This window comes from Giraffa tippelskirchi, chromosome 3 (genome assembly GCF_054371585.1).
Source record: "Giraffa tippelskirchi isolate mGirTip1 chromosome 3, T2T-mGirTip1v1.2.pri, whole genome shotgun sequence".
NCBI classification, from domain to species: Eukaryota; Metazoa; Chordata; class Mammalia; order Artiodactyla; family Giraffidae; genus Giraffa; species Giraffa tippelskirchi.
The window spans coordinates 1,237,177-1,264,731 of record NC_137277.1 but is presented as its reverse complement, the minus strand read 5'-3'; the positions used below and the strand labels follow the sequence as shown (position 1 = coordinate 1,264,731).

Sequence of the window (27,555 nt, the reverse complement as noted above, 5' to 3'; positions counted from 1 at the left end):
TATCTCCTCTTGCTGCCCTTGGACAAAAGTGTACGCGTTTTACTCACTTTGCTCCCTTACCCGTCCCAAGGGGCGCCCCGTCTTGTTTTCTCAAGAGAAGGCATCCACCAGTGTCTTTTCTGCTCTTTGCAAAATCTGAGGGGTTGGTCATGACTATCAGACATTCAGGCCTGTCCAGAACACCCGCCGAGACTGGTCTACACGAAAGGGTCCCCAGGATTGGGTCCCGTCAAAACGTCCGTGGATTCAGACAGCCCACTATGCTTCTTTCCACTCTGACTCATCTATAAATACACTAAAGATGCTGTCATGCTTTGCTCCGGGTGGGGCTCTCCTCTGGCGCCTGGGCGGGGTGGGGGGGTGGGACGGCCCTCCCGCCTCTTTCCAGACTGTGAGACCGCCGCTCCCTGCTGGGTTAGGCCACCGGGTCCTGGGGCTTTCCCACGGCAGCCGTGGCCCTGACACACGTGGGGAGGGAAGTCCCTTGTTTCATGTTTCGTCCCTGAAACGCGACCCCCGCCCGCCACTCCTTTCCGACTGCCCAGCTCCAGGCCTCCCCTCAGCCTTGGGAGGACCCAGAGTGCGCCCCTCCCGAGACAGCCTGGAGAGCCGCGTGAGGAGGGCACTGCGGCCACCACACTTGCTGGGCCGTCCCTGTTCTTCCGTGGGCGCGGTCACATCGGGTCAGAGAGGCAGGCACTCCGACGCCACCTTGGCACATCGCTGGGTGAGGAGGCAGCGAACGCCTGAGACGTGAAGGCAGGGCCCTCAGGTGAGGTCCTCTGGGACACCCCCCCCCCCCCCCCCCCCCCCCCGCTCACAGAGAGATGGGATTATATTCGCCAGATAAAGTATTTTTCTTTCCCTTTCAACCTCAGGATACTGTGCTATCTGGGGCCAATACTCATGAAGGAAGAAGTTTAAAAATTTTGTTTAAACCACTTAGAATGAGAGGATTTGCAAAGATCCTGTTTAATGTTCAGCTGACACATTGTCAAAAACATTTATCAGGCAACCTTTGAAGTTCCTCCCACTCCCCTTCGGTTATTAAGGCTCGGATTGCGGTTAGTTATCAGCAACAAAGCACACACATGATAGTGTTTGTACTGTCAGACTTTCAGCTTGATTTCTGAACTACTGAGCAAAATTAAATTTTTAGATCAGAAAAATGATTAGTGAGCTGATTTTCACTGCTGAATGCACAACACTGCTGATCTCTGAAACCACTTCCGTGTGGACCTGGAGACCGAGTGAGGGACTTGGAGATTTCACCTAAGTGATTCATAACTGCAAATTTTAAGCGTTTATACTCCAAACTGTAAGCATCTTCAGATATAAAAATGTGCCAGTTTATGTTTTACTCTAATTCTTTCAGTGCAAAGTAGAAATGGGGACTTACATTGCTGAGAACTCTCTGGCACCTCAATTCCTAATATAAATATCTTGGCATTGAGTATATATATCTCCAGCTCACATTTTGCAAGAGGGAGAAAACTCATTCTAGATAAATCAACTGAATGGTATTTTTAAAATACAAACAATGTGTCAGACATCACCCAGGAAGCCAAGTGTGGATCAGACATCACCCAGGAAGCCCAGTGTGGATCAGACATCACCCAGGAATCCCAGTGTGGAGTGAAGCCACAGTCTCAACTTTGAAGGTGCTCACACTGTCATAGAAGGTATGTGACCAGGACAAAAAGCAGGGGGTTCAGAGAGTGTCTTCAGTGTCCAACTGAGAGAACAAAAGGCAACGGAAAGGAGGCGGGAAGAAGTTCAGTGACACCACAGGGAAGCCAGCAGATAACTGCAGATGGCGGAGGCTCCTCAGGCCAGGCCGCTGGGCGTCTGCAGGAGGTCGCCAGGGCGGAGCAGAGAGCAAGGAGGGTCTGCTGCGGACAGAGAGACGCAAGACACAACACGCAAACACGATGCTTGTATTTTGTTTGGATCTTGATTCAGACAAATCAACTTTAAATGGACATTTCAGGAAAACTGGGAAACCTAATGATGAAGCAGGTGTTAGATGACACTACAAGGCTGCTGGTGATTTTCTTGGGTCTGACACTGCACTGCGGCTGCGTGAGATGGTGCCCGTGTTTTCTGATGGTGCCCGTGTTTTCTGAGAGGCTTCTGGAATACGGAGGATAAAATGACGTGACGTCTGAAATATGCTTTAAGTTATTTTAGCCAAGGAAGAAAAGGAGAAAGTGTGAGACACACACAGCCGACTCCTGATAACGGTTGAGACTGCACGATGGACACGATGGGGTCCGTCGCACTGTCCTCGGCTTTTGGGTATATCTGCAAACTTTGATAATAAAACCTAGAAAAAGTCCACATACGATTAAATGACGTGAAGGAAAAGCACAAGGTGATCAGGACGGTCTTCAGGGAGGAAGTGGCGTTTTGGGGAAAAACCAGAAACAGCAACGACGCTGACAGGCAGGGGTGAGGAAGGGGGAGACTGTCTGCTAAAGCAGCAGCTTTTGCAAAGGTAAATGCAAGGGAATAAGTTCAGTTCAGTAGCTCAGTTGTGTCCGACTCTTTGCGACCCCATGGACTGCAGCACGCCAGGCCTCCCCGTCCATCACCAATTCCCGGAGTTCACCCAAACCCATGTCCATTGAGTCGGTGATGCCATCCAACCATCTCATCCTCTGTCATCCCCTTCTCCTCCCACCTTCAATCTTGCCCAGCATCAGGGTCTCTTCAAATGAGTCAGCTCTTCGCATCAGGTGGCCAAAGTATTGGAGTTTCAGCTTCAACATCAATCCTTCCAATGAACACCCAGGACTGATCTCCTTTAGGATGGACTGGTTGGATCTCCTTGCAGTCCAAGGGCTCTCAAGAGTCTTCTCCAACACCACAGTTCAAAAGCATCAATTCTTCAGCGCTCAGCTTTCTTTATAGTCCAACTCTCACATCCATACATGACCACTGGAAAAACCATAGCCTTGACTAGACGGACCTTTGTTGGCGAAGTAATGTCTCTGCTTTTTAATATGCTGTCTGGGGTGTTCATAGCTTTTCTTCCAAGGAGTAAGCATCTTTTAATTTCATGGCTGTAGTCATCATCTGCAGTGATTTTGGAGCCCAAAATAAAGTATGGGAATAAAAATAAACAGGGGAATAAACCTATCCATATATGATTGATTAATCCATGACAAGGACGCAAGAATATATAATGGAGGAAAAACAGTGTCTTCAATAAGTGGTGTTGGGACAACTGGACAGCCACATGCAAAGGACTGAGACTGGACACTGTCTTACACCACAGACAAAGGTGAACCTGAAACGGACCCAGGACATTCTTGAATGTAAACCTCTTAGAAGAAAACAGGCAGTAAGCTCTTTGAGACTGGTCTTAGTGATACCTTTTTGGACCAGTTTCCTCAGACAAGGGCAACAAAAGCAAAAGTAAACAATGGGACAACATCAAACTAAAAAGCTTTGCACAAGAAAGGAGGCCGTCAATAAAGTGAAAAGACAACCTGCTAAACAGGAGAAGATACTTGCAAATCACACGTCCAACAAGAGGTTAATATCCGAAATACGCAATATGTAAAGAACTTGTATAACTTAGCACTAGAAACTGAAACAACCTGATTAAAGAATGGACACGAGACCTGAACAGACATTTTTCCAAAGAAGACATTCAGACGGCCAAGACGTGTGCGAAGATGCTCAACATGACTGATCAATAGGGAAATGGACATCGAAACCACTGTGAGATACCACTTCATACCCGTCAGGATGGCAACTGTCAAAACGACAAAAAATAACAAATGTTTGTGAGGGTGCAGAGAAACGGGGACCTCCCCCCGCCGGTGCTGTGGATGGGAATGTGAATTGGTGCAACCGTTATAGAAAAAAGTATAAAGATTCTTCACAAAACTAAAACTCGAGCCACCACACAATTCAGTAATTCCACTTCTGTGTATTTATCTGAATAAAATGAAATAGTAACTCAGAAAGACATGCACCCCAGTGTTCAGTGAGACATTATGTATGGTAGCCAAGCACGGCGTCAACCTGCGTGCCCACGGACAGAGGGATAAAGATGCGGCGCGTATACACAGTGCATTATTTCTCAGCATAAAAAAGAATGAAATAGTGCCGTTCACAGCAGTATGGATGGACCTAGAGATGACCATTCTAAGTGAAGCTAGCCAGACAGAGAAAGACAGATGTATACATGATATCGCTTGTATGTGGACTCTAAAAAAAATGATACAAATAAATTCATATCTAAAACATAAATAGATCCACAGACATAGAAAACGAATTTATGGTTACCAAAGGGGAAAGTGGGGGAGGGAATGAATTAGGAGCTTGAGATTAGAAGATATACGTTATTCTATGTAACAGACAAACACTACTGTATATAAAATAGATGGTCAACAAGGACCTACTCTATAGCACAGGGAACTGTATTCAATATACTGTGATAAATCATAATGGAAAAGAATATGAAAATGAGACCCCCTCTTCCATCTGACCGGGAAAGCGCAGAGAAGCATGTAATTGCTGCCACGCCGTGCTGTGGGCCTGCAGCAGACAAGCCTGCTGCTTTCTCTGCAGCAAGTGTAAGCAGTGACCAGAACAGTGTAGAGGGCGCTGGCTGGTGCTGCCTGACGCGGCTCTGATTCCCCCGGGATGAGAAGACAGGAGTGAGTGTCCTCTGGGCAGGTGGGCATATGGGGGGATTCAGAAGCAAGGGCTAGAGGGGCTCGGGGCTGTGTGCTCGGACTGGAACAAAGCTGGTCTGCCTGTGCCAGGCCAAGCGAGCCAGCGCTGGCTAACCAGGTGAAAACTGGGCATGGATACTCAGAGAGGCAGACGCAGCACAAAAGCCACGGGAGACACGTCCAGGGCGCTCATAGCCTCACACACCGACGGCCCAGACCGCTCCGGGTCTCCTCACGTCAGCCACGCTCCCTTTCCTGTGTTTTCTCTGGCTTCCCAGCTGTACAGGAAGGCGGGCAGGTGACACAGGACCTGTGTGTTCTGGTAGCTCTCAGAGACTCGCAGTGGGAGGTGGGAGTGGAGGGGCTTCTCCAGCAGACGGTCGGGTTCGAGGGGGTCACCAGGTGTGCAGGCAGAACCTGCTGATGTAACTGACATTATTACAGAGCCTTCCGAAATTGCTGTCTGTATTTTGGGGAGCTACAAGCCCAAATCTGCAGAGGATACAAATTATATTAACTTTAGAAACAAAAACATAAGCAAATCTAAATATAGCCACTTAAGGAAAACCTATACTGTCTAAAGAACAATTTAAAAGTTATTTTGAGAGCTATGCGGCATTTCTGCACTCCACACCGGCTCCTAACAAAACGGTTTCCCAGGTGACGGCAAAACGCACACATTTCATGAATTCGGTCCATTTCTCCTGCTCGGATTCTCTGGGAGCTGTTCTTCCCTCCAAGTCAGTCACTTTCCTTCTCCCTCGGCTCCCCCGAGGGAGCTGGGGGCATCGCACTAAGCCACCTCCTCTCTGACGACAGCCACTCCTCGCGGGGGCCCAGAGCTCCTCAGCTGCCCTCGGACAGGAGTCTTCGGGTGGCAGGTCTCCAAACCTTGAATACACTCTTCACCTAAATTATGCAACCATCTTCTACCTTGTCTTCTCCAAAGAGGGTCTGATTCTCCGCAAGAGAACACGTCCCTTCGAGCTCCAGTTTTCAAGAGTGAAAACGAGAGCTGGGTGCAGACCGCCGAACCAGCTCCAGCATCACTCCCCGCCCCTCCTCCTCTCACGTCTCCGTCTCCCACATATTTAAATATAGGTGAATAAACACATGTAAACATGCACATACATGTATTTTTATATCCCTGCCCACAGTGTAAATGCATCACATTTTTACTGGTAGTTATATCAGTTTTCATTCCAATCCCAAAGAAAGGCAATGCCAAAGAATGCTCAAACGACCGCACAATTGCACTCATCTCACATGCTAGTAAAGTGATGCTCAAAATTCTTCAAGCCAGGCTTCAGCAATACATGAACCGTGAACTTCCAGATGTTCAAGCTGGTTTTAGAAAAGGCAGAGGAACCAGAGATCAAACTGCCAATATCCGCTGGATCATCGAAAAAGCAAGAGAGTTCCAGAAAAACATCTATTTCTGCTTTATTGACTATGCCAAAGCCTTTGACTGTGTGGATCACAATAAACTGTGGAAAATTCTGAAAGAGATGGGAATACCAGACCATCTGACCTGTCTCTTGAGAAACCTGTATGCAGGTCAGGAAGCAACAGTTAGAACTGGACATGGAACAACAGACTGGTTCCAAATAGGAAAAGGAGTACGTCAAGGCTGTATATTGTCACCCTGCTTATTTAACTTATATGCAGAGTACATCATGAGAAACGCTGGGCTGGAAGAAACACAAGCTGGAATCAAGATTGCCGGGAGAAATATCAATAACCTCAGATGACACCACCCTTATGGCAGAAAGTGAAGAAGAACTAAAGAGCCTCTTGATGAAGGTGAAGGAGGAGAGTGAAAAGGTTGCCTTAAAGCTCAACGTTCAGAAAACTAAGATCATGGCATCTGGTCCCATCACTTCATGGGAAATAGATGGGGAAACAGTGGAAACAGTGTCAGACTTTATTTTTTTGGGCTCCAGAATCACTGCTGATGGTGACTGCAGCCATGAAATTAAAAGATGCTTATTCCTTGGAAGGAAGGTTATGGCCAACCTAGATAGCATATTTAAAAGCAGAGACATTACTTTGCCAACAAAAGTACGTCTAGTCAAGGCTATGGTTTTTCCAGTGGTCATGTATGGATGTGAGAGTTGGACGGTGAAGAAAGCCGAGCACCGAAGAATTGATGCTTTTGAACTGTGGTGTTGGAGAAGACTCTTGAGAGTCCCTTGGACTGCAAAGAGATCCAATCAATCCATCCTAAAAGAGATCAATCCTGGGTGTTCATTGGAAGGTCTGATGTTGAAGCTGAAAACTCCAATACTTTGGCCACCTCATGCGAAGGGTTGACTCATTGGAAAAGACCCTAATGCTGGGAAGGATTGGGCGCGGGAGGAGAAGGGGACGACAGAGGATGAGATGGTTGGATGGCATCACCGACTTGATGGACATGGGTTTGGGTAGACTCTGGGAGTTGGTGATGGACAGAGAGGCCCGGCGTGCTGCAATTCATGGGGTCGCAAAGAGTCGGACACGACTGAGCGACTGAACTGAACTGAACTGATATCTAATTTTGTTTGTGTTGTGATAACCCAACTGATTAAAGTGTAAAAAAGTTAACAAAAAATACAGATACTTTACAGTATCCTTTCTTATGAGAAGCAGCTTCTATAGAAAGTCTAAAATGTTTACCACTGACGTGGTGCTTACTGGCCCTTGACGTGAAGATGGACTCAGCGGTCTGTGCTCCTGTCCGCCGCTTGTCTGTGGGTTTAGAACGTGGGCCGGTCTGGCTGCACCCTCTCCCTGCCATCTCTGACAGTCACATGAGCGCAGCGTCCCCACTAAGCAGCCACCGTGTCCCTAGTCACCCTCAACTGGAAGCTTCTGAGTGGGGGGTGACACGATCGGGCCTGTTTAGACACACGGCTGATGTATCTGCTCTAGGGGCACAGGGAGAGCTGGACAAAAGGGAGCAAGGGGACTCTGGAGGAGTCTGGGACGGGAGTGATCAGCGCAAATCAGATTGAGGTGATGGTGCTGGAGAGGAGAGGGTCAGACACACAGAGTTCTAGATCCTAGGAGACCATCTGCAACTCAGCCTGGACTTTGAGGAGAAACTGGCATCTAAGTTGTGATTCTTCTGCAGAGCAGTCAAAGGTGAAATTGAAGGGACTTAAGTTCCCCTTGGTAAACACGAGTTTACTACGGGAAAAGTATAGAGAAAAGATCAAGAGCATTGTGTACAATTTATATGGTTGGCCAAAAGATTTGGAGTTTTCTGTGATATCTTATGGAAAAATCTGAATGAACCTTTTGCCCAACCCAATACATTTAAAGCTCCTGGAGAGGAAAGAAGAGCCAGTGAGTACAAATGTGTAAGACATTTAAGCGGAGTGTGGAGCAGGCGGCTATCAGAACCCCAGGCTTCATGCCTGAAGCCTCTTTCCCAGCATCACCACCACAGTCTCCACCACTATCCCCCCACGATCCCCACCACGATTCCCACCAATATCTCCACCATGATCCCCACCACTATGATCCCCACCATGATCCTCACCAATATCTCCCCCATGATTCCCACCACGACGCCTACCACCACGATTCCCAGCATGATCCCCACATGATCCCCATCACGATCCCCATCAAGATCTCCACCATGATCCCCATCAAGATCTCTATCTACCACAATCCCCACCACCACGATCCCCCCCACCATCCCCACCAATATCCCCACCACAATCTCCGCCATGATCTCCACCACGATCCCCCCCACCATCCCCACCAATATCCCCACCACAATCTCCACCATGATCTCCACCACGATCCCCACCACCATCTCCACCACGATCCCCACCATCTCCACCACGATCCCCACCACAATCCCCACCAATATCTCCACCATGATCTCCACCACGATCCCCACCACTATCCCCCCACAATCCCCACCACTATCTCTACCACGATCCCCACCATGATCTCCACCCCCACCACGATCTTTACCATGATCCTCACCACGATCTTCACCATGATCCCCACCACGATCTCTACCACAATTCCCGCCACCATGATCCCCACCAGTATCTCCACCACAATCCCCACCACGATCTCCACCAGAATCCCCACCATCACAGTCCCCACCAATATCTCCACCACAATCCCCACCAGGATCTCCACCATGATCCCCACCACCACCAGTATGTCTAATATGAAAATAAGCAGGAGGAGGTTGATCCTTTCTAAGAGTGTAGTTTTGTTAGTTGGTGGATGTAGATGCCAAATTCATTTCTTCATTCAGCAAACATTTACTGAGCGCTTATTGTTTACCAAATACTGAACTGGACGCTGGGTATGAAGCAAAGAACCAGAACGGGATGCTCGGTGAGAACGAGAGACCAGTGTGGCCCTGCTCCCCAGAGGGTAGAGGAGGTCCAGGCAGGGGGGTGGGGTGACTCAGGTTCACGTCAAAGTTTGTATCCGGTGGAGGAACTAGACCTAGAAATGCCTATTTGACCCTTATGTGTATGAAATTCAGTGCTGTGCCTTTGTGAGACCAGGACCTAACCTTTATCACAAAGCTTCTACTGGGAAACACATTTCCATCTGGGGTGCAGGGCAGATGTCTGCTACAGCTGCCGTGGTGGTATGTGTGGTTGATTCAAAACTTGGGGGTTAGTGCTGGAGACGAGAGGCGGGGTCACTAGACAAGGAGAAACAAGGAACAGAGGCCACAGACGGCAGGCATTCGGGGACAAAGTGATCCCAAGGGCCTGGTGGGGCAGGAAAGTCACAGGAAGCCCCAACCTCGGCGCTGTGCTGCCATCGCAGGTCTGGGTTCCAGAAATTGCCTATTGTTGCCGTAACTTTCCTGTTGAAAATTGGGTTTATACCTACAAAGCCAGTCTCTAAACAATGGTGCAAATAATTCAAGCCTGAAGACATTCTCATCTGTAATAAAAGTTGTATTTACATGTTCCATTTTATTCTATTCCTAGAAAAATGCTAACCTTTATGGCTGTGCTCTCACTGGGAAATATAATTTGCTCAGCTAAATAAATATGTATATTTTAGGACTTCTGACTACATCACACTTAAAAGTCTTTACCATGAATTTTAAAGCTTGCCTTGCCCCCGGAAACAGCCTTTGAAAGGCTGCCGTGTGCCTCAGGCAAGCGGCCAGCCGGCCAGCCCAGAGCTCACAGCTCACACAGACTGTCTTTAAACTCTAATGATCTCACAGATACGAAAACAGGTCAGTCCCAGAAGAGAGAGGAAAACTCCAAAGAGACACTGGAACTAGAACAAAAATAAGGTTTTGAAACTGATTTGACGACTTTCAGAGATGCCACATTACGGTCACTGTACATAATTTTTATCTATTCTTTTGATTAGTGGTTTTTCCTCTTTGGCTTTTGGCTCCAGGGCTTACCCTGAAGGCAGGTATTTGAAAGTCCATATTCCTACCCAGTGTCCCCAGCATAGCAGCTATGCTTTATAGATGCCATACGACAAATACAAAGCATGGCTTTGAAAACAGTTTTTTGGGTCAAATCCCTTTTTCCAGACTCTCTGGCTTTCAAGTTTTAATTTTCCTGCACATGATTTCTTGGAAAACTAGCAGTTACAGAATTTTCGCCCTAGTGAAGCCATGGCAGCTGAAGGTGAAAATGTTTCAAAGGCCCCAGATTTCTTGGCCAGGAGGAAATGAGAGAAATAAGAAGGAGAAGCTGATTTCTCCGTCTTGCCCACTGAGGGTCATGCAGGCAGGCCGACCTGATGAGAGTTTGGAGACATTGAACCTAAGAACTAAAGGAAGCAAAAATATTACTTTTGCCTATAAATATTTTTTCTGACAACTTTTCTCTATTACTATAAACTTTGACTCCTCTCAATTCTCCCTACTTGACTAACGAACGTCCTGAAGTGTAAAGGTGATGTTTGCTATATCTTAACTGGAAGTTGCATTTACCACTTTAATTTCAATCAAATATTTACTATTTTTCTAGAAAATATAATCAGTGATTGAATTTTTGCAAAGCGCCTCCTTCAACTCATCCCATTAGGAAGACAGCCTCTTTCCATGGACCCCTTAATTTTAATGTCTATTTAATTAGTAGTTAAATATGTATTTGTATCGAATGCTATTGATTTTATTTTGGGAGGATGTAGTTGAACTTTTTAGGAGGACATATTTCTTTATGCTCATTGATAAAACACTAAAAAAAAAAAAAGGTCATGAAATAATCTAACTTGAACATGATCAAACAGAAACTTGGATAAACATCCAAAGGAGAAAGGAAAGGAAATCCAGCTCTTCAGAGCTTCTAGTCAGAGCTGTGATTTCTCCCGTGGTCATATATGGGTGTGAGAGCTGTCTCCAGTGGTTGCGTACAGATGTGAGAGCTGGACCATAAAGGAGGCTGAGTGCTGAAGAATTGACGCTTTTGAACTGTGGTGTTGGAGAAGACTCTTGAGAGTCCCTTGGATTGCAAGGAGATAAAACCAGTGAATCCTAAAGGAAATCAACTTTGAATCTTCATTGGAAGGACTGATGCTGAAGCTCCAATACCTTGGCCACTTGATGCGAAGAGCCAACTCACTGAAAAACAGACCCTGATGTTGGGAAAGATTGAGGTCAGGAGAAGAAGGAGATGACAGGGGATGAGATGGTTGGATGGCATCTCTGACTCAGTGGACATGAGTTTGAGCAAACTCTGGGAGATGGTGAAGGACAGGGAGGCCTGGAGTGCTGCAGTCCATGGGGTCACCAAGAGTTGGATACGACTGAGCAACTGAACAACAACAGCGAAGATAGACTAGGGGTTGATCATTGAAAGATGAGAGACAAGAAAATGTTCTTTTCTTGGGGTAAAGCCTGTAAGTATGATTGCTTTTTTAGCCCTAAAATCTCGTTAAGTGTTTCTGCTTGAAAAGTTCAGAGAAACACACAGAATGGTTTGCCTCTGGGAGACAGAGGGGACGGGAAGAGGAGGGGCTCCGCTGCGGGGGCGCCCAGACCCTGGAGGGCGCGGGGATTTGGGGTGCTTCCCAAGGCAGACTGCCTGCTTCTCTGAGTGTGTGTTGCCATAATTTTAAAAAACTGATACAAATGATCTGATTTACAAAACTAAACAGACTCACAGATTTTGAAAACAGACTTAGGTTACCAAAGGGGAAAGGCTGGGGGGAGGGATACACCAAGAGTGTGGGATGAACACACACCCACTACTGTATATAAGAGATTATCACCCGGGGCCTCCTGGGCAGCACAGGGAGCTTTACTCAAAACTGTGGTGACTTATATGGGAGAACAATCTGAAAAAAAATATGTATATGTATAACCAGGTCACTTTGCTGCACACCCGAAACCAACACAACACTGATATAAACTATAGTCCCATAAACTTTTTAAAAAGAAAGTCTTCCTAAGAGGAGCTCTGTTTCTACTGATTCATGCAGCCCACGCCGAGTGGACCCTGGGCCTGGCTTTCCTTGGCAGTGACCACCCAGCGAGCCAGCACGTGAGCGCCGAGTGACCACAGTGTCCTGGCTCCAGGCTGGACTCGGGACGGTGGTGAGTGCCCCTGACAGGCTGGGGCTGAGCGTCCGGGGGGAGGAGCAGAGGCGCCAGCTGTCAGCATGCCCTGTGTCCACACTCCGGCGTCCAAACTCCGGTGTCCACACTCCGGTGTCCACACTGTGGGGAGAGAGAGCCCACAGGTGGGCCTGGAGGATGGAGCCCAAGTCGGTCTTGGGAGGTCTTTCTGGGGACAGAGGCATCTGAGAGGAGACGCGGACTGAGCAGGAATGGGTGGGACGGGGCAGACGGATGGAGCATCTGGGGAGGAAGGCTGGGCGCAGTGCCAGGAGGGCGTGGCCGAGCCTACCAGGACGTCTGGGGTTGCGGAACCCCGTGAGCCGGGCCCCCAGGTCTCCGAGGCCCCGAGAAGTGAAGGGGCTCTGGGGGTGGGGCGGGGACAGGAGGGGCCAGGCTGCGGGCAGTGCCTGCCCAGAGTCAGGGGAGAGACAAGACCCCAGGGCTGCAGCCCACCAGGTTCCTCTGTCCATGGAATTTGCAGGCAAGATGACTGGAACGGGGTGCTATTTCCTTCTTCAATGATGTACGCGTGCGTGCTAAGCGGCTTGAGTGGTGTCCGACTCTTTGCAAACTCATGGACCGTAGCCTGTCAGGCTTCTCTGTCCCTGGGACTCTCCAGGCAAGAACACTGGAGTGGGCTGCCTTTTCCTTCTTCACCAAAGATGTATATCTAGGACTTATTAAGTAGAAGCACTATTCTCAATGCTGCTCGAGCAGCAATCCATTTACTTCTCACTGCCGTTCCCGCACATTTATCGTAAACTGTTTCGTGACATGAGGAAAGTGGGGCACAGACAGCTGCAGTGACTTGTTTGAGGTCCCACAGTTTCTAGACAGTGGAGCCAGGGTTTGGACCCACGCAGTCCCAGCTCCAGAACCCATGTTAGGAAGGCCTGTCCGCCTCTGAACGCAGAACAGGCGAGCATGTCAAGGAGGACTCTTCGAATCTCAGAAAAACGAAGCAGATGCAGCAGAAATCTGGGACTTCATGTCACGCTTCCCAGTTCAGCAAAGTTTGGAGAACTGCTCAAAGGAAACCAGAGCCGGCCATTTCCAGTCAGTGTGTCAGCGAACTTCCAAAAACACAGCAGGCTGCTGTGTCAACGGCTTTCCTTGGTTCACTGACCAGAGAAATAAAGCCATCGAACCCAATGGATCCTCAAAACAACCAGTCTCCTCTTGGAGAACAAACTCTCACAAATCAAGCTTGGCCTAAGTGTCTACGGAGCCCAGGCCCGCGACGGTGAGAGGTGGTTATTCACCAGCTTCCTTCCTTTGGAACGCTCTTTCAATCAGTGACGGGTCCAGAAAGTTGCTTCTCGAATCCTCATTTCTATTCTAAATTGACCTTGAACATTCTGATTCCAAGGACAATTGGTGACAGTTTAAAAATCATAGCAAGCAACAGAGCCAGCCACCGAGGGAAATGTTCCTTAAACATCCAAACGAGCGCTGGCTTCGCTGAGCCCCCGGCCAAGGGGAGTCACAGGAACCAAGTACGACCGTGAGGGGACGCTTCATCCCGTTCTGGCAGCTCACGCAGATTTTAAAGTGAAACGTATTTTCCTTTATTTCCATTTTCATGCGTGTTTGGATACAGTGAGCACAAGGGAAAGACTGAAGAGGTGGAAGCCTGGGCTCAAGGCCTGATGCTGCCAACAGTGCGTGGAAAGGACCACGCGTGCCCCCTCCGACGGGCTCAGGACTTTAATTTGTGGAGCGTGGTGGGGATGGAGGCGGGAGAATGGAGGTAGGGGCCAACTCTCTCCAGGTCTTTTTCACTTGAAGATATTGTTAATCAATAAGATGTTATGGGACTGTGCTGTACCTGGTATAAAAGGAGGCGGTTTCACAAAAATCCACTGTATTTAATACCTTGCTCATTAAGCTTTAAGAATAAACGAACAATGGATTTGAACAGGAAGATGGTGAACTCACGTAGAAAACCACCATCAGATGAAAAGAAATCAGAAGAGAAGAGGTAACTCAGGATCAAAACTCAGGATCAGTGTTAGTGAAAAAGCTATGGGCTGAGAAGGCCAATGGTGGATGTGTCAGTGAGGCCATGATGGGGCTGCAGCAAAGCCGATCCCGTGGAGGAGACCCACTGTCCTGGCCCAGAGGGACTGGAGGTCAAGTGTACACCTCTGGGGTCTCCAATCCAGCGTGTCTTGTGGTTCAGTCACTGGGTCGTGTCTGACTCTCTGCGATCCCATGGACTGCAGCATGCTAGGCTTCCCTGTCCCTCACTATCTCCCAGAGTTTACTCAAACTCATGTCCATTGAGTCGGTGATGCCATCCAACCATCTCATCCTCTGTTGCTCCCTTCTCCTCCTGCTCTCAATCAGGGTCTTTTCCAATGAGTCACCTCTAGACATCAGGTGGCCCAAGTACTGGAGCTTCAGCTTTAGCATCAGTCCTTCCAGTGAATATTCAGGATTGATTTCCTTTAGGATTGACTGGTTGGATCTCCTTGCAGTCCAAGGGACTCTCAAGAGTCTTCTCCTCCAGCACCACAATTCAAAGGCATCAATCCTTTGGCGCTCAGCCACCTTTATGGACCAACTCTCACATCTGTACATGACTACCTCGTGTGTAATCTTAGTCACACACTGTGTTCAAGGAGGAAAACACGCCTGATGTGGAACATGAACCACCTCGTGATGTTCATTGTGATATTACTCAGAACTTGTTCCTCGTTCCAACAGGCGCCCAACCACTTCTGCAATCCTCCCCTAGGAGACGACTACTTACAAGGTGCTATTTTATTGACTATCTCAAAGAAAAAACCAGGTCAGATGCAGACTCTGTAAACAAGGATCTGCAGATACTATTTGAAAACAAAGGGACCTAGATAAGCCAGCTTGGAAAATGGAGAAGTGAGTAAATGTATCTCTCTGAGGAACACGAGTGTTTGCTAAGGTTTGAAATAATTGGCGTTTTGAGCAATAATGGAATATTGCTGACAAAAATGATTTCCTGCAGGGAACTGGCTGCCCAGCTGAGGTCTCGTCTGGGCTCGACGGGAAGACAAGTTTACTGGGAAGAGCTTGAGAAGGACCCAGCTCTCGGGGTGAGGAAACACAGGCCAGCATCGCTTTTGAACTTGGAATGAATCTTCCCTGAGGAATGGCAAGGATATATGAAGGAAAAAGAACTGGGAGGAAAAGAAAAAGTAACGCTTGCTTCTAAGAATGCTGCTGCTTTGTTTTATGAACTAGTCTATTTGTTTTGGCTGCAACTGAACTCAAGAATGTTCTCTGCATATTTCACAGTGTAGTTTATAGACATCAAAGGAACAATCTCTCCTTTCATCATTATTTACACATAAAAATAATGCAATTTGTGGTGTGTGTAAGATGTTACTTCTTAAAAACCTCTCGAGTCTAATTTATTAATTGCTTGAGATTTAAAGTTAAACAAGGGTGAGATGCAAATCATATGTTACTCTGAAATATGTTACCACCAGATCTTGGTTTATTAATGAGATGTTGAGCAGCCATATGAATATTTATTTAGGTGGTTAGAGAGCTTCATGAAGGATCCTGGAGCAAGTGACAGAAACATAAAAGCTAAAGGGTTTTGCTTCTCTTGAAAAAAATGGGGGCTGTGTCTTTGTTTTTAATTCCTCTCTTTCCTCTGTGCTTCCAACATTAAAGCATTCCTGCAACCCACTAACCACCCCAATCTCGCTTGCTCCAAATCTCTAGTCTCAGCTGCTATGACAGCAAACGACTCCTGCTGACAACCCTGGAAATGACATTTTGGTCTTTTTTGATGGCATGACGACATCACATGAATTTTTTTCCTCATTATATGCTTTTGGAAAATTAATTATAAAAACTAGGCTTATCCTTGTTAATTTACTGATTTGATTTAGTTCCCTAGAGATTCTGTGTAAAGTTAACTCTCCACATGTTCTATTTTTTTAATGCAACAAATCCCCTAAAATAATACCATATAGACGTAGAGCAAAGTGAGCAAGGCCTGCTTAAAAGTTTTCCATGATTTATAAGGCGCATTTAGGAGAATCAGTTATGATAGTATGACTGCTTATTATTCACAACTTCACTTTTTTTCCTAAGAATGTATAACTGTTGAAGAATATACGTATATGTAGATATGTATGTATTGCATTGGCCAAAAAGTTTGTTCTGGTTTTTACATAACATCTTACAGAAAATTCCAAACGAGCTTTCTGGCCAACCCAATATATGCATTCTATCTTTTTTTTTGAAAAGTACACACACACACACATACCAATACACACATGTACACATAAACGTGCAACCCATTTCCATTTTTCACTGGATATCTGTGGAATGTGGAACACAGTCACAAACGTACATGAGTTACCCCCCGCTTCAAGGTGGCCTGTGCTGGAGGCCACCTGCCCCTTTTCCCATTTTTGAGACCCATTCAGGCAATTTTAAATGTACATTACGTGCTGCATTCTTTTCACTGAATACACGTTGGCAATCTTGCCTCATTTTTGAAGGCAGATCTACTTCATTCTTTAATTCATGCTCTCGAATTGTGGTGCTGGAGAAGACGCTTGAGAGTCCCCTGGACGGCAAGGAGATCAAACCAGTCAATCCTAAAGGAAACCAACCCTGAATATTCACTGGAAGGACTGACTGATGCTGAAGCTGAAGCTCCAACACTTTGGCCACCTGATGTGAAGAGCTGACTCACTGGAAAAGACCCTGATGCTGGGAAAGACTGGAGGCAAAAGGAGAAGGGGACAGCAGTGGGTGAGATGGTTGGATGGCATCACCAACTCGACACACACTCTGGGAGACAGTGGGGGACAGGGGAGCCTGGCGTGCCATGGTCCATGAGGTCATGGAGCATAGGACGCTTAGTCACCTAACAACAACAAAGTACCCATTGCTTTCACGTACCATCACTTATTTCTCCCTATCTTTTTGCTCAAATAAGGCTACAAAGATACTGCAGAGCTTTGCAAGTGTATCCGTGGGATACACTCCTATGAGCGGCACCAAAGGTTCCAATCATGGGTGTCTGACATGGCGGCAGCTTTCATCACACCGACTTCCAGAGGCGGCGCTCATTTGAACTTGCAGTGACGATGCATCATTGGGTACTCTTTCAGAGCCAGCATTCACGCCCATCAGGTGGCAGCCAGGCCCTTTGAAGTTCTGATTTGCAGTTTAAATCAGGGATGAGAATCAACCGCTCCTCACACCATTACTGGGTATTACTTTTGTCTGTGAACCTGTGTCCACAGCTTTGCTCTTCTGCTCCTCTGGCAGGCGAGCCTCCTGTTGATCCCGAAGCTCTCCTTGTGAGGCAGGGAACCCAGGGATCCAGGGCTCCTCTGGCAGAGCTCCTCGTGCTGGGCGGGGCTGAGAGCCTTCTGGCAGGGACACCAGCCGAGGGAGGCTGTCTGACATCATCGCGAGCCGAGAAGGGCTCTGAGTAGGGTCCTGTTGGAGGACTCTGGTGACACGCTTGAGATAAATGGGGATGAAGGCAGGAGGACAAAGATGACCCGAAGTGTCTAACAGGAAACAGCACGGCCGGGGGTGACCCCACTGGGCGGGAAGGAGGAGCCGGCTTGGAGATGCTCCCTCGAGGCTGCAGTTACTGAGAGGACGTGGCGGTGCGTCTCCGGCAGAAGATGGGAGACTTGGGGCCCGACCAGATCAGGCGAGGCTTCCGGGGAGCATCTCGACAGAAGTGACAGGCAGAGTCACAGGGGAGACAAGCTCACCGTGCCGGGAGGGGGTTCGCAAAGCCCAGCCCGGACCGGAGGATGCCCACGCGGAGGGTGCGAGCCCAGCTGAGACCCGCCAACCAGGAGGAGCCTGGCCGGCAGACTGCGGCCAGAGGGCTATGTCTGCACCCAGCCTGTTCTCCTAAATAAAGTTTTATTGGAATACAGCCTCGCCCACTTGTTAACCAACTGAGGCTTGCACAGCACAGCACCAGCAGCTGGGTCACTGTGACGGAGACTGTATGACCTCAGAATAGTGACTCTCCAGCCCTTTGATGGGGAAGGTTCTCCAAGTCCTGCTCTGCAGGGAAAGTCGTGGGTCAATACGGTCAGTGCTGCATGGAGCTGGGGGCACTAGAGGTGGGAAAACACCACCGGTGCAGACGTCAACAGCTACATCACGCTGGGACTAGAAAAGGGGCCTGGGGGCCACGTGGGAGAGCGACTCACAGCATCAGAGCAAGCGGAGCAGGAGGTGCCCAGCAGCTCGACAGCGAATCAAGGATGGCGGAGAGCCGTCCATCCACATCTGTCCTTCCAACCCCGTCTTGGGGAGGTGGATGGTCCTCGCAATCATGGGGACTGGAGCTGGAAGGCTATGTTATAATACACAGCAATCATTCAGTCACTTTGCTGTGGCTGCTTAGGTAACGATGAAATTACATATTTCAGATCATCATACTGACTTTGGAATAGCTTCTGATTAGTTCAGAATTATTAAAGATGAAAAGATTCCCAAACAGTTGTTAATGTTTTTATATATTAAACAAAAAAAGCTTAAGGATGCACCTATATTCCAGCATCTGAGGAACCAGAGCCATTCCCAGTCTGGACCCCGCGGCGGTTGCAGCACCCACGCGGTCCCGTGACGACTCTGCTCTTCCACGGGGCACAGGCGTCGGCGGAGGAGCCCTGCTCCTGCCCATGTCTGCCCTCCCCAGGCACTCTCACACTCACTCACCCAACTCTGCTTGGTTCCCTGTTATTATAACACACAGACCTGGGTCCAGGGGCTAACAATGCTCTTCATAGTGCCTGAAGGGTTTTTCCACTGAACAAATTACCTTCACCTTGTCTTTAAGTAGAGCAGAGATCTGCCAGAGAACAGAGTTGGACGAGAGGCGGGGCTGGGATACTCGCGGGGAGACTGCGCGCCCCCTCTCTGCTCCATCGCCGCCGTGTTCCCCGGCTCCCCCCGCCCCCCCCCCCCCCCCCCCCCGTGTCCAGCCCGCCACCCAGAGCACCCTTCCTGGAAAACGGCGCTCCTGCCTGACGCTACTAGGACTGAACGGCAGTCTTCCTCTCTGCGTGGGCAGGCAAGTCACCTTGGGTGGGATGGAAAATCCATTTCTCTTCTTGGCATTATTAATTCCAGCTCCAGAGGGCACTGAGACAGCGTGCCCTCCACGCCCTGAGGACGTGCACAGGGGAGATGAGAAGCAGGTGGTGAGCAGGTTCCAAGCAGGGCTGTCTGATGCCAGGCTCTGGGGTTGCTCCCTGTTTCTCAATGTCCCTGAAACTCCGCAATGAGGTCTGTAATTTTATTCTCTGGGAAGTGGGATTCCTGTGAGCTTTCAGCACAGCAAGAATTGCCCAAACTTATGAAATGCTCTTTCCCCTCCCTCCAGCCCTGCTAGTAACACAGACCAGATTTCTCGACGGCCCCCTGGCAGCGACCTTTCCTCGTAAACTCCAGGCAGTGGCCAAGGCAGAGGAGCTTCCCAGCTCTAAAATCTCTTTTCTGTGCCTGCGAGCGAAAATTTTACACCTCTCTGCAACGTGAAATCTCTGCTCGGACATCTGGCTTCACAGCGAGGCACTTTCAATCCACCAGCTTCAAAGAGAGGACTCGGCCTGGGGGTGCCTGATGCCGGAGGAGAGCTCCTGGTCCTCCTGCAGAACCGTCTCTGACCACATGCTCCGCCAACTGGTGTGAGTTCAGGGGCGGTGCTGATGCATGCTCAGACGGCCGGCTCTGGTGGGCAGCCTGGGTCTGGAGGACAGAGATGCTGTGTAAACACGGCAAGGGAGTTTGTTTAGAATCTGCCCAGGAGGCAAAACACAAATCTGCCAATGCAAATCTGAGCCGTTTTTGAGTATCTGCTACCACATCACAAAGCATTCACGAGCGTGCTGCCACCAACAAAATAACTTGAGAATGAAGTGATGTGATTCCTTTCCAGAGCCTTGATTTAAGAGGTAACACGGGCTGATAAAGAACTCGCCTGCAATGCAGGAGACTTGGGTTCACCCCTGGGTTAGGAAGATCCCCTGGAGAAGGGAAAGGCTACCCACTCCAGTATTCTGGCCTGGAAAATGCCATGGACTCTATAGTCCATGGGGTCACAAAGAGTCGGACACGACTGAGCCACTTTCACTTCCACTTTTCATCATTCATTTATTCAGTCTATTTCTAGAACTTCCACTGAAACAAACCCGGCGGTAAGCGCTTGCGCTCAAGAAGCTTAGGGTCTGCTTGGTGACAGAAGGAAGCAGAATCCGGCACGACCTTCTCTTTCAATCCCCAAATCCTCTCGGGACCACCAACTGTTTCGGAATGTGTGACGGAGGCTTCAGTTTCTGTCCGGGACGGTTCAGGGGGTTCGTGGGTGTCACTTTGCACGTGGGTCTGGGTGCCACGCTGTCCCCACCCGTAGATAGAGACGAGCTCCACGTCATCCCCTAGACGTGCAGACCCCGGTGTGCAGAACAACCCACAGCAAGGCTTCGGATGAGGACTTGGGGACAGCACCAGGGTGCAGTGGAAACTTCACTAGAGGAAGGAACAAATCTGGCATGATCTTCTCACCCTGACTCGTCACAGAGGATGACATTGAAACCCTAAGGGAAAGGACTCTCCGTGGAGCCCACAGCTCCGCAGGGAGCGTGAAGGTTGAGGGCGGGCTATCGATATGGCCAAGAGAAGGGCGACAGCTAGACCAGCGACTCTCAAAGGCTTTGGTCTCTGGTCCCCTTTACACTTTTAAGAAATTAAGAAGCCCAAAGAGGTTTTGTGTATGTGGGTTATATGTATAATATTTACTACATTAGAAATTAAAATTGTTGTTGTTCAGTTGCTAAGTTATGTCTCTTTGCAACCCCACGGACTGCAGCACTCTAGGCTTCCCTGTCCTTCACCATCTCCCGGAGTTTGCTCGAACCCACGTCCACTGAGTCCATGATGCCATCCAACCATCTCATCCTCTGCTGCCTGTCTCCTCCTCCCACTCCTGCCCTCAATCTTTCCCAGCATCAGGTGTTTTTCCAATGAGCTGGCTCTTCACATTAGTTGGGCAAAGTACTGGAGCTTCAGCTTAAGCATCAGTTTTTCCAGTGAATGTTCAGGGCTGATTTCCTTTAGGATTGACTGGCTTGAGCTCCTTGCTGTCCAAGGGACTCTGAAGTGTCTAGTTCAGCACCAGAGTTTGAAAGCCTCAATTCTTTAGTGCTCAGCCTTCCTTATGGTCTAACTCTCATGTCTGTACATGACCACTGGAAAAACCACAGTATATGGACACCAAATTGGGACAACTCAATCCCCAGGATGACGTGCCGCTGCCCCCACGTGTGAACTCAGAAAGAGCCGTCAGCCCGGCCAGCCTGCGAGCACCCTCTGCTCCAGCTCGCCCACCCCTTCCCTGGGCTCCAGAAAATGCAGAGGCTCTACCAGTAAGTGTTACTGCGGAGGGGAGGTTCGCTGCGCTTCAGAGACAGTTGATATGGGATGCTTAGCATTTAGGGGGATCCTGGTTAAAAGCAGACTTTATCCGTGTTAATCTATTAAGCTTAATGATAAAGACAGACTTCTTCTGGAATCCCCTAGAAAAAGCAAACCACGGACCTAGGAAAGCTCAACCCTTGCCTGGTTTTCCCCACGGCAGTTTTATGTGCCAGGTGAGCAACATCTAAGTTTTCAGGTGAAAGTGAAGATAAGAACACTATGTCCATCTCGCAGGTCATTCAAACCTAAGGGCTCATCAGCAGACTTTTTTAAAACTTTTTTTTAAGATTTTTTTTTTTAATATGGGCCACTTTTAGTCTTTACTGAATTTGTTACAATATTGCTTCTGTTGTTTTTATGGGTTTTTTTGGCTGTAAGGCATGTGGGATCTTAGCTCCTCAACCAGGGACCGAACTCTCACCCCTTGCATCACAAGGTGGATTCTCAACTGCTGGATCACCAGGGACGTCCCGGAAGATGTTGTTAAACATGGAAAAACTCAGGGAAGGCAGCACGGTGAGTCTTGAAGGAACCACTTGCCCGTGAAATCCAGCCCATTTGGAACCACATGAAAGGAAGAAGTTCGGGGGTGGGAGTGTGGAAGGCTGATTATAAAAGGCCTAGAGGGAAGCACCACATCCTTTAAAGACAGTGTGGGTATTAAATAAGGTTACAGTTAAAGACAAACCGTGAGTGTCGTAAACCCAGACAGTGCGCACCCCGGCAAGAGGAGTGAAGAGGGTCAAGGGAGCACGTGTGTTACTCTGATGCACTCAGTTTTCAGCCAAAACTCAAATTCTGCCCCAAAGTTTAACAGCTCTTCCTGTTTTACTCTAGATTCACCCATCTGCTGAATTTGAGTGAAATCGCCTTGAGATTTTTCTAACCCTAACACGAGTACAGAGTCTAGAGTGTTAACCCAGCCCACCAGTGAGTCTGGCTCTCCTTTCTCCCTGCAACAGTCGGCGCCTGAAGTGACCTCACCTGACCGCTAAGGCGGCTGGCTACTTCTGGGTGATGAGCTCTGCGGTGACTTCAGCTGTTTCTCCCTTTCCCCACTGCACTTGGAATTATTCATGAGCACGTGTCGTTAGCCATTTTTACAAAAACAATAGAGTAGATTTTCTTAAAACAAAACAAAAGAGGCCGCGCACGGTCCTGGGCCTGCAGCCCAGCCCAGCTTCCGGGAGCAGTACGCCGACCAGGGCGCACCCGCCGCCGCCTGCTGAGCACAGCCGCCCGCCCACCGCCGCCCGCATTCCTGCCGCGAGGAGGACTCAGGCGCATAACAGCTGTTGCTCTAAACCCCCAGGTTCTGGGGCGACTTGTTACACAGCAGCGAGGGATCCCTTCAGAAGCTCAACTCTGAGGGTGAGGAGGAACTGAAGCAGTGGACAAGCGATGAGGACTCTGCTCTCAAGACCAGGTGCGCTTCGGCGTAAAGGACCTGCTCGGGTGACTGTGCTCCTAGAACTCTCTCTGCGCCCCGGGAGTTCCCCTCCGCAGCACGTTCCCCTCCTTGTTTCCTAGACAGCAAGGCTCACGTCTGCTGTGGGTCTCAGCTGCAGGATTCCCTGATGTCCACCTCTGAACTCCTTCAGGCTAAGGCGTTTTCTTTTCTAGCAAACAATTTTTACTGTCTCTTGTTGTAAAAGTGTTGTTAGAACTAAAGTATAGGGGGGATACTTGTATACCTGTGGCCAATTCATGTTTAGGTATGGCAAAAACCATCACAATATTGTAAAGTAATTATTCTCCAATTAAAAGAAATTAATTTAAAAAAAGAACTAAAGTATAGAGCTAAGACAGGAAAATTACCAGAAATTCCACCACTAAGAGTATCTACCAGCAAAATGCTGACACATAATTCCAGCCTTTCTTCTCTTTATATGTACGCTTTTGGGGGCAAAGACAACCTCTTATGTACTTAATGTTGTGTACATTGCATTTTCATTGAAAACTCTCTTGTGAACATCTTTAAGATCCTTAAGTATCCTTCTCCAGCATCATTTCCTACACTGCTCAGTTTTCAGCTGACATGCTAGGGTGGAAAGTACAGCACGGAAAGGAGACGGGGAATGCTGCTGCTGTGGGGGCCTTTCCCGTAACGCGAGCTCCGCGATATACGTGTGAGCGTGAGAAGGAGCATCCTTCTGGCTAAAGCTCAGGCACGTCTTTGCCTGCCACGCGGGGCGGATCCTGGAAACAGCATGTCTCTGGGGTGACTGACTAGAGAGGTACTCCAAACTATTCTCCAGACTGGCAGCCCTGTAAGCTCCCCTAAAGCCTGTGACGAAAGGCCCGCGTGCCCACGGGAAGCCTCCGATGGCCTGCTCGGCCTGCCGCTGGGCCTACCCCCACCCCCTCCTCCAACCCGGAAGGTGGGCAGAGGCACACTTCCCGGGCAGCACGCACACTGCTCTTAGAGCACTGCTGGCAACCGACACTTGAATACATTGATATCTAACACTACAAATAGTAGGGCCTTGTCAGCTTCCTGGAATGTGTACGCAGACAAAGGTACTCGGTCTCAGAAAACCATTTGGTGACTGTGTCTCTGAGTATCTAACTCCATCTGTGTATCTGCGTCTGCAAATCACACACGACTAGGATGCCGAGAGGAACAACTGCTGCCAAGGTGCTGCCCCCTCAGGCAGCCGGGAAACGAGAGCAAGGACTCCCAAGCTCACGGGTGCACCCACGCGCTGGCCCGCCGCCACAGGCAGTGTGGACACGGGGCTCCTGTGTGCGGTAAAATCGCCGAGGCTCTCGCGTCAGAAGACACTGAACCTGTCCTCGGTGGTCACTCACCCCAGAGCCTCGGCTTTTCCATCTGTAAGATGAGACACTGGAAATGCCTTCCTCGTCAAGGTTATTATAAGACTTAAATGAGACAATGGAACATAGGACGAATGGAAATGTTTGGCAGAAAGCCTGGTACACAGTACTTGTTGAAGAAACACTAGCTATCATTCTTATTATTTTTGTGATATAGCCTAAAAAAAAAGCAAGTCAACAAGTGTTAACACATTAACACACTGATATAGGTTAGTAAAGAAAAAGTCATGCACTTCAACCATAGTATAAGTGAATGAATCAAAACTCAACTACATCTTATCTACATTGCAATTTTAATTATTTTCAGGTATCTAAGTTTTGCTCATTATATATTACAAATATAAATATAAATATATATATGTATATGTATGCCGTGCCTGCATGCTTAGTCATGTCCGACTGTTTGCGACCCCATGGACTGTAGCCCACCAGGCTCCTCTGTCCGTGGGGATTTCCCAAGCAAGAATACTGGAGCGGGTTGCCATCTCCTTCTCCAGGGGATCTTCCCAACTCAGGGATCGAACCTGCGTCTACTGTGCCTCCTGCATCGCAGGCGGATTCTTTACCCACCGAGCCACTGGGGAAGCGCAATGTATGTGTGTCAATGTATGTCTGTCATCTTTTAACTTCAACTTTAGTCTTTATGATTTGACGGTTGGCTGGAAATTAGGATCAAAAGGTTTTTCCGTTTTAATAGGTAAATGGATTACAACTGCAAAAATAAACAAAACTAGGCAGTTATATGAATTATATTTCTTTCAAGATTTTTTTAATCTTTAAGAAACAATACTAGAAATTATGTTGTTATGGAGTAAATAGATGTTTTCCCTTTTTCATATGTTGGGATCCAATTATTTATTTAAAATTTGGAAATTACCTACCATGCGGTATTTGGATTTCGAGTAGAAAAGAAATTCACTTAAAATGTGATCTTTATATAGAAAAAGAGTTGAAAGAAAGTAGTCAACTTAGTTCATACAAAGCAAAAGAGTTCTACAAACCAATGCAGGCTTTTTCCTGCATTTATAAATGACATTCAAAGATTTTAAAAAAATTATCAGAATATGAAAAAAGAAACACCTTTTTTTCGTCTCATCACATATAGGGGGGAAAGAAATGCTCACAGATGGAAAAATACAGGGAAAATCTCATGAATGACAAAATATGGCCTCACCCCTGGTTAGGAGGCAGGGAATACTGGCCTCAAAGGTTTTGTCCACATCTTAAGGTTTTTCCTTCTAGTCGCTGCTGTCCAGGCATAAGGGGTATATATGAAAAAGCAAGTGACGCTGACACTGACTTTCCCCCAAATCAGGCGGATGGCCTACAACAGGCCAGAAGCCAGAAGCCAGAAAGATGGAGGGACTGGGCAGAAAATGCGTGAGAAAGCCCAAATGCTCCTTTTCTTTTTCTGTGCTTTGTACTGATATGATTACCCTACATGCGCTGAGCACTTTTGCTGGGAATTCTTTAATATGCTTTGTTCTCTTTAAATGTTACTTATAAAGGCTCCAGACGCTCACCCTCACATTAAACCCCACATGACGCAGACGCTTACATCCATGTTCTCTGCAGTGAAGTCAGGATGACGCTGCCCTGTGACCGTAGACCTGCCCAGGGGCCTCACCACCACAGAGCCGGTGTCCACACATCAGATCTCCGCAGGTCGGGGGACGCAGTGGGCGATCGGCAGGTAAACGGGAGCTGCCTGTGTGTTTACTGGCCAGCGGTGCCAACGTGCTTGCTCTGGCCAGAAGCGGCTCCAAGGGGCCTGAGGTGGGCATGGGGCTTCTCTCAAGCATGTGTCGGCTGTGAGCGTGCTGGGATTGCGGTGGCCTGTCCCCGCGGGCATGTGGCCTCGCAGGGCCGGCTGCATCAGAGCCCAGCGCACGTGAGGCTGGCGGGCACGCCAGACACCAGTGCCTGCGGCCGCCTCGCCAGCCAGCAGCCACGCAAAAGTGCCTTACCTGGACGGCTCGCTCGTTCTCTCTGATCAGCTGCTGCTTCTCATCTTCCAACTTGCGCACGACGTCCTGGAGCCGCCGCTCGGCTGCGAGCTGCTGCCGGCTGCTGTCCTCCCGCAGCGAGGAGACGGTGCCCTGCAGCTCCGCGATCACCTGCAACGAGAGAGCATGCGCTGCGACTCGGGCCTCAGACACAGCCCTCCTCGCGCACCGAGCCTCCCGGGCGCGCCTGCAGAGAGGCGCGGCCGCAGCGAGCGCCGCGCACACTAGCGCAGGAGACTCCACACGGGAAAGCTGTGAATGGTGAGCAACTGCTGAACCAAACTCGCTTGGAAGCCATTCCCACTATAACATTCCACAGTATTTACTCATCGGGGGAAAGAACATCTGTGATCCCGAAAATATGAAATGTGTCAGGATTTATTTTACCGAGAAACATTCTTGCTGGAGTGGGAAAAAAAAAGCTATTTTGACTTTCATAATACATTGAGCTCTAATAACCAAAGAAAATCATCAGAGTCCATTCTTCATTAGCCACCTGGTTCTACACAGTGGTTTTTGAGTGTGCGCTCACGCTCGAGTACTGTGCTAAGCACCTCCATTCCTGTGTCAGTTACTACTGTGCGGCTAGCACCGTCACCGCCCGTCTTCCACAGAGGGGGAAACGGAGGCAGAGAAAGAGCCCAGCGCACGACTAGGATACAGGCAGAGTCCCGACCGCCACCCGGGTGGGCTGCCTTGCTAGGCGCTTCCCCTTGGCTAGCTCCCGCCCTGTCTTCCTTTTAAACAAGGTTTTGGGGTTGAAGAGTTTATCCTGATATTGCTCCCAACAGGTTGCTTTCTTCCTGACTCATAGATGCCTGAAAGTTTATTTTGGGGCCACAGAGCCCACTGTGGCTCCTCCACAATGGGGGACTGGCTCTCTTCCGTCACTGGGTCCCCTCTGTGGCCTCAAATAATCGGGTGAGGGCCCTTTCTCTTTAATAGGTTTAGTGGGAGCATTACTCTTCTTTGGGTTTGGATGTCTCCATTTCCTTTA

At 48.6% G+C, this 27,555-nt stretch overlaps 1 protein-coding gene across 13 annotated transcripts in view; it reads right to left on the bottom strand.

Moving 5' to 3' along the window:
• Nucleotides 1–27,555, bottom strand: part of CEP112 (centrosomal protein 112) — a 307,677-nt gene that overhangs the window by 35,655 nt on the left and 244,467 nt on the right. For all 13 annotated transcript variants that reach the window (XM_081580786.1, XM_081580780.1, XM_081580784.1 and 10 more), the window contains one exon: nt 26,520–26,669. In XM_081580786.1, coding sequence (XP_081436912.1) covers nt 26,520–26,669 — 150 coding nt within the window. The remainder of the gene's footprint in view (nt 1–26,519; nt 26,670–27,555) is intronic.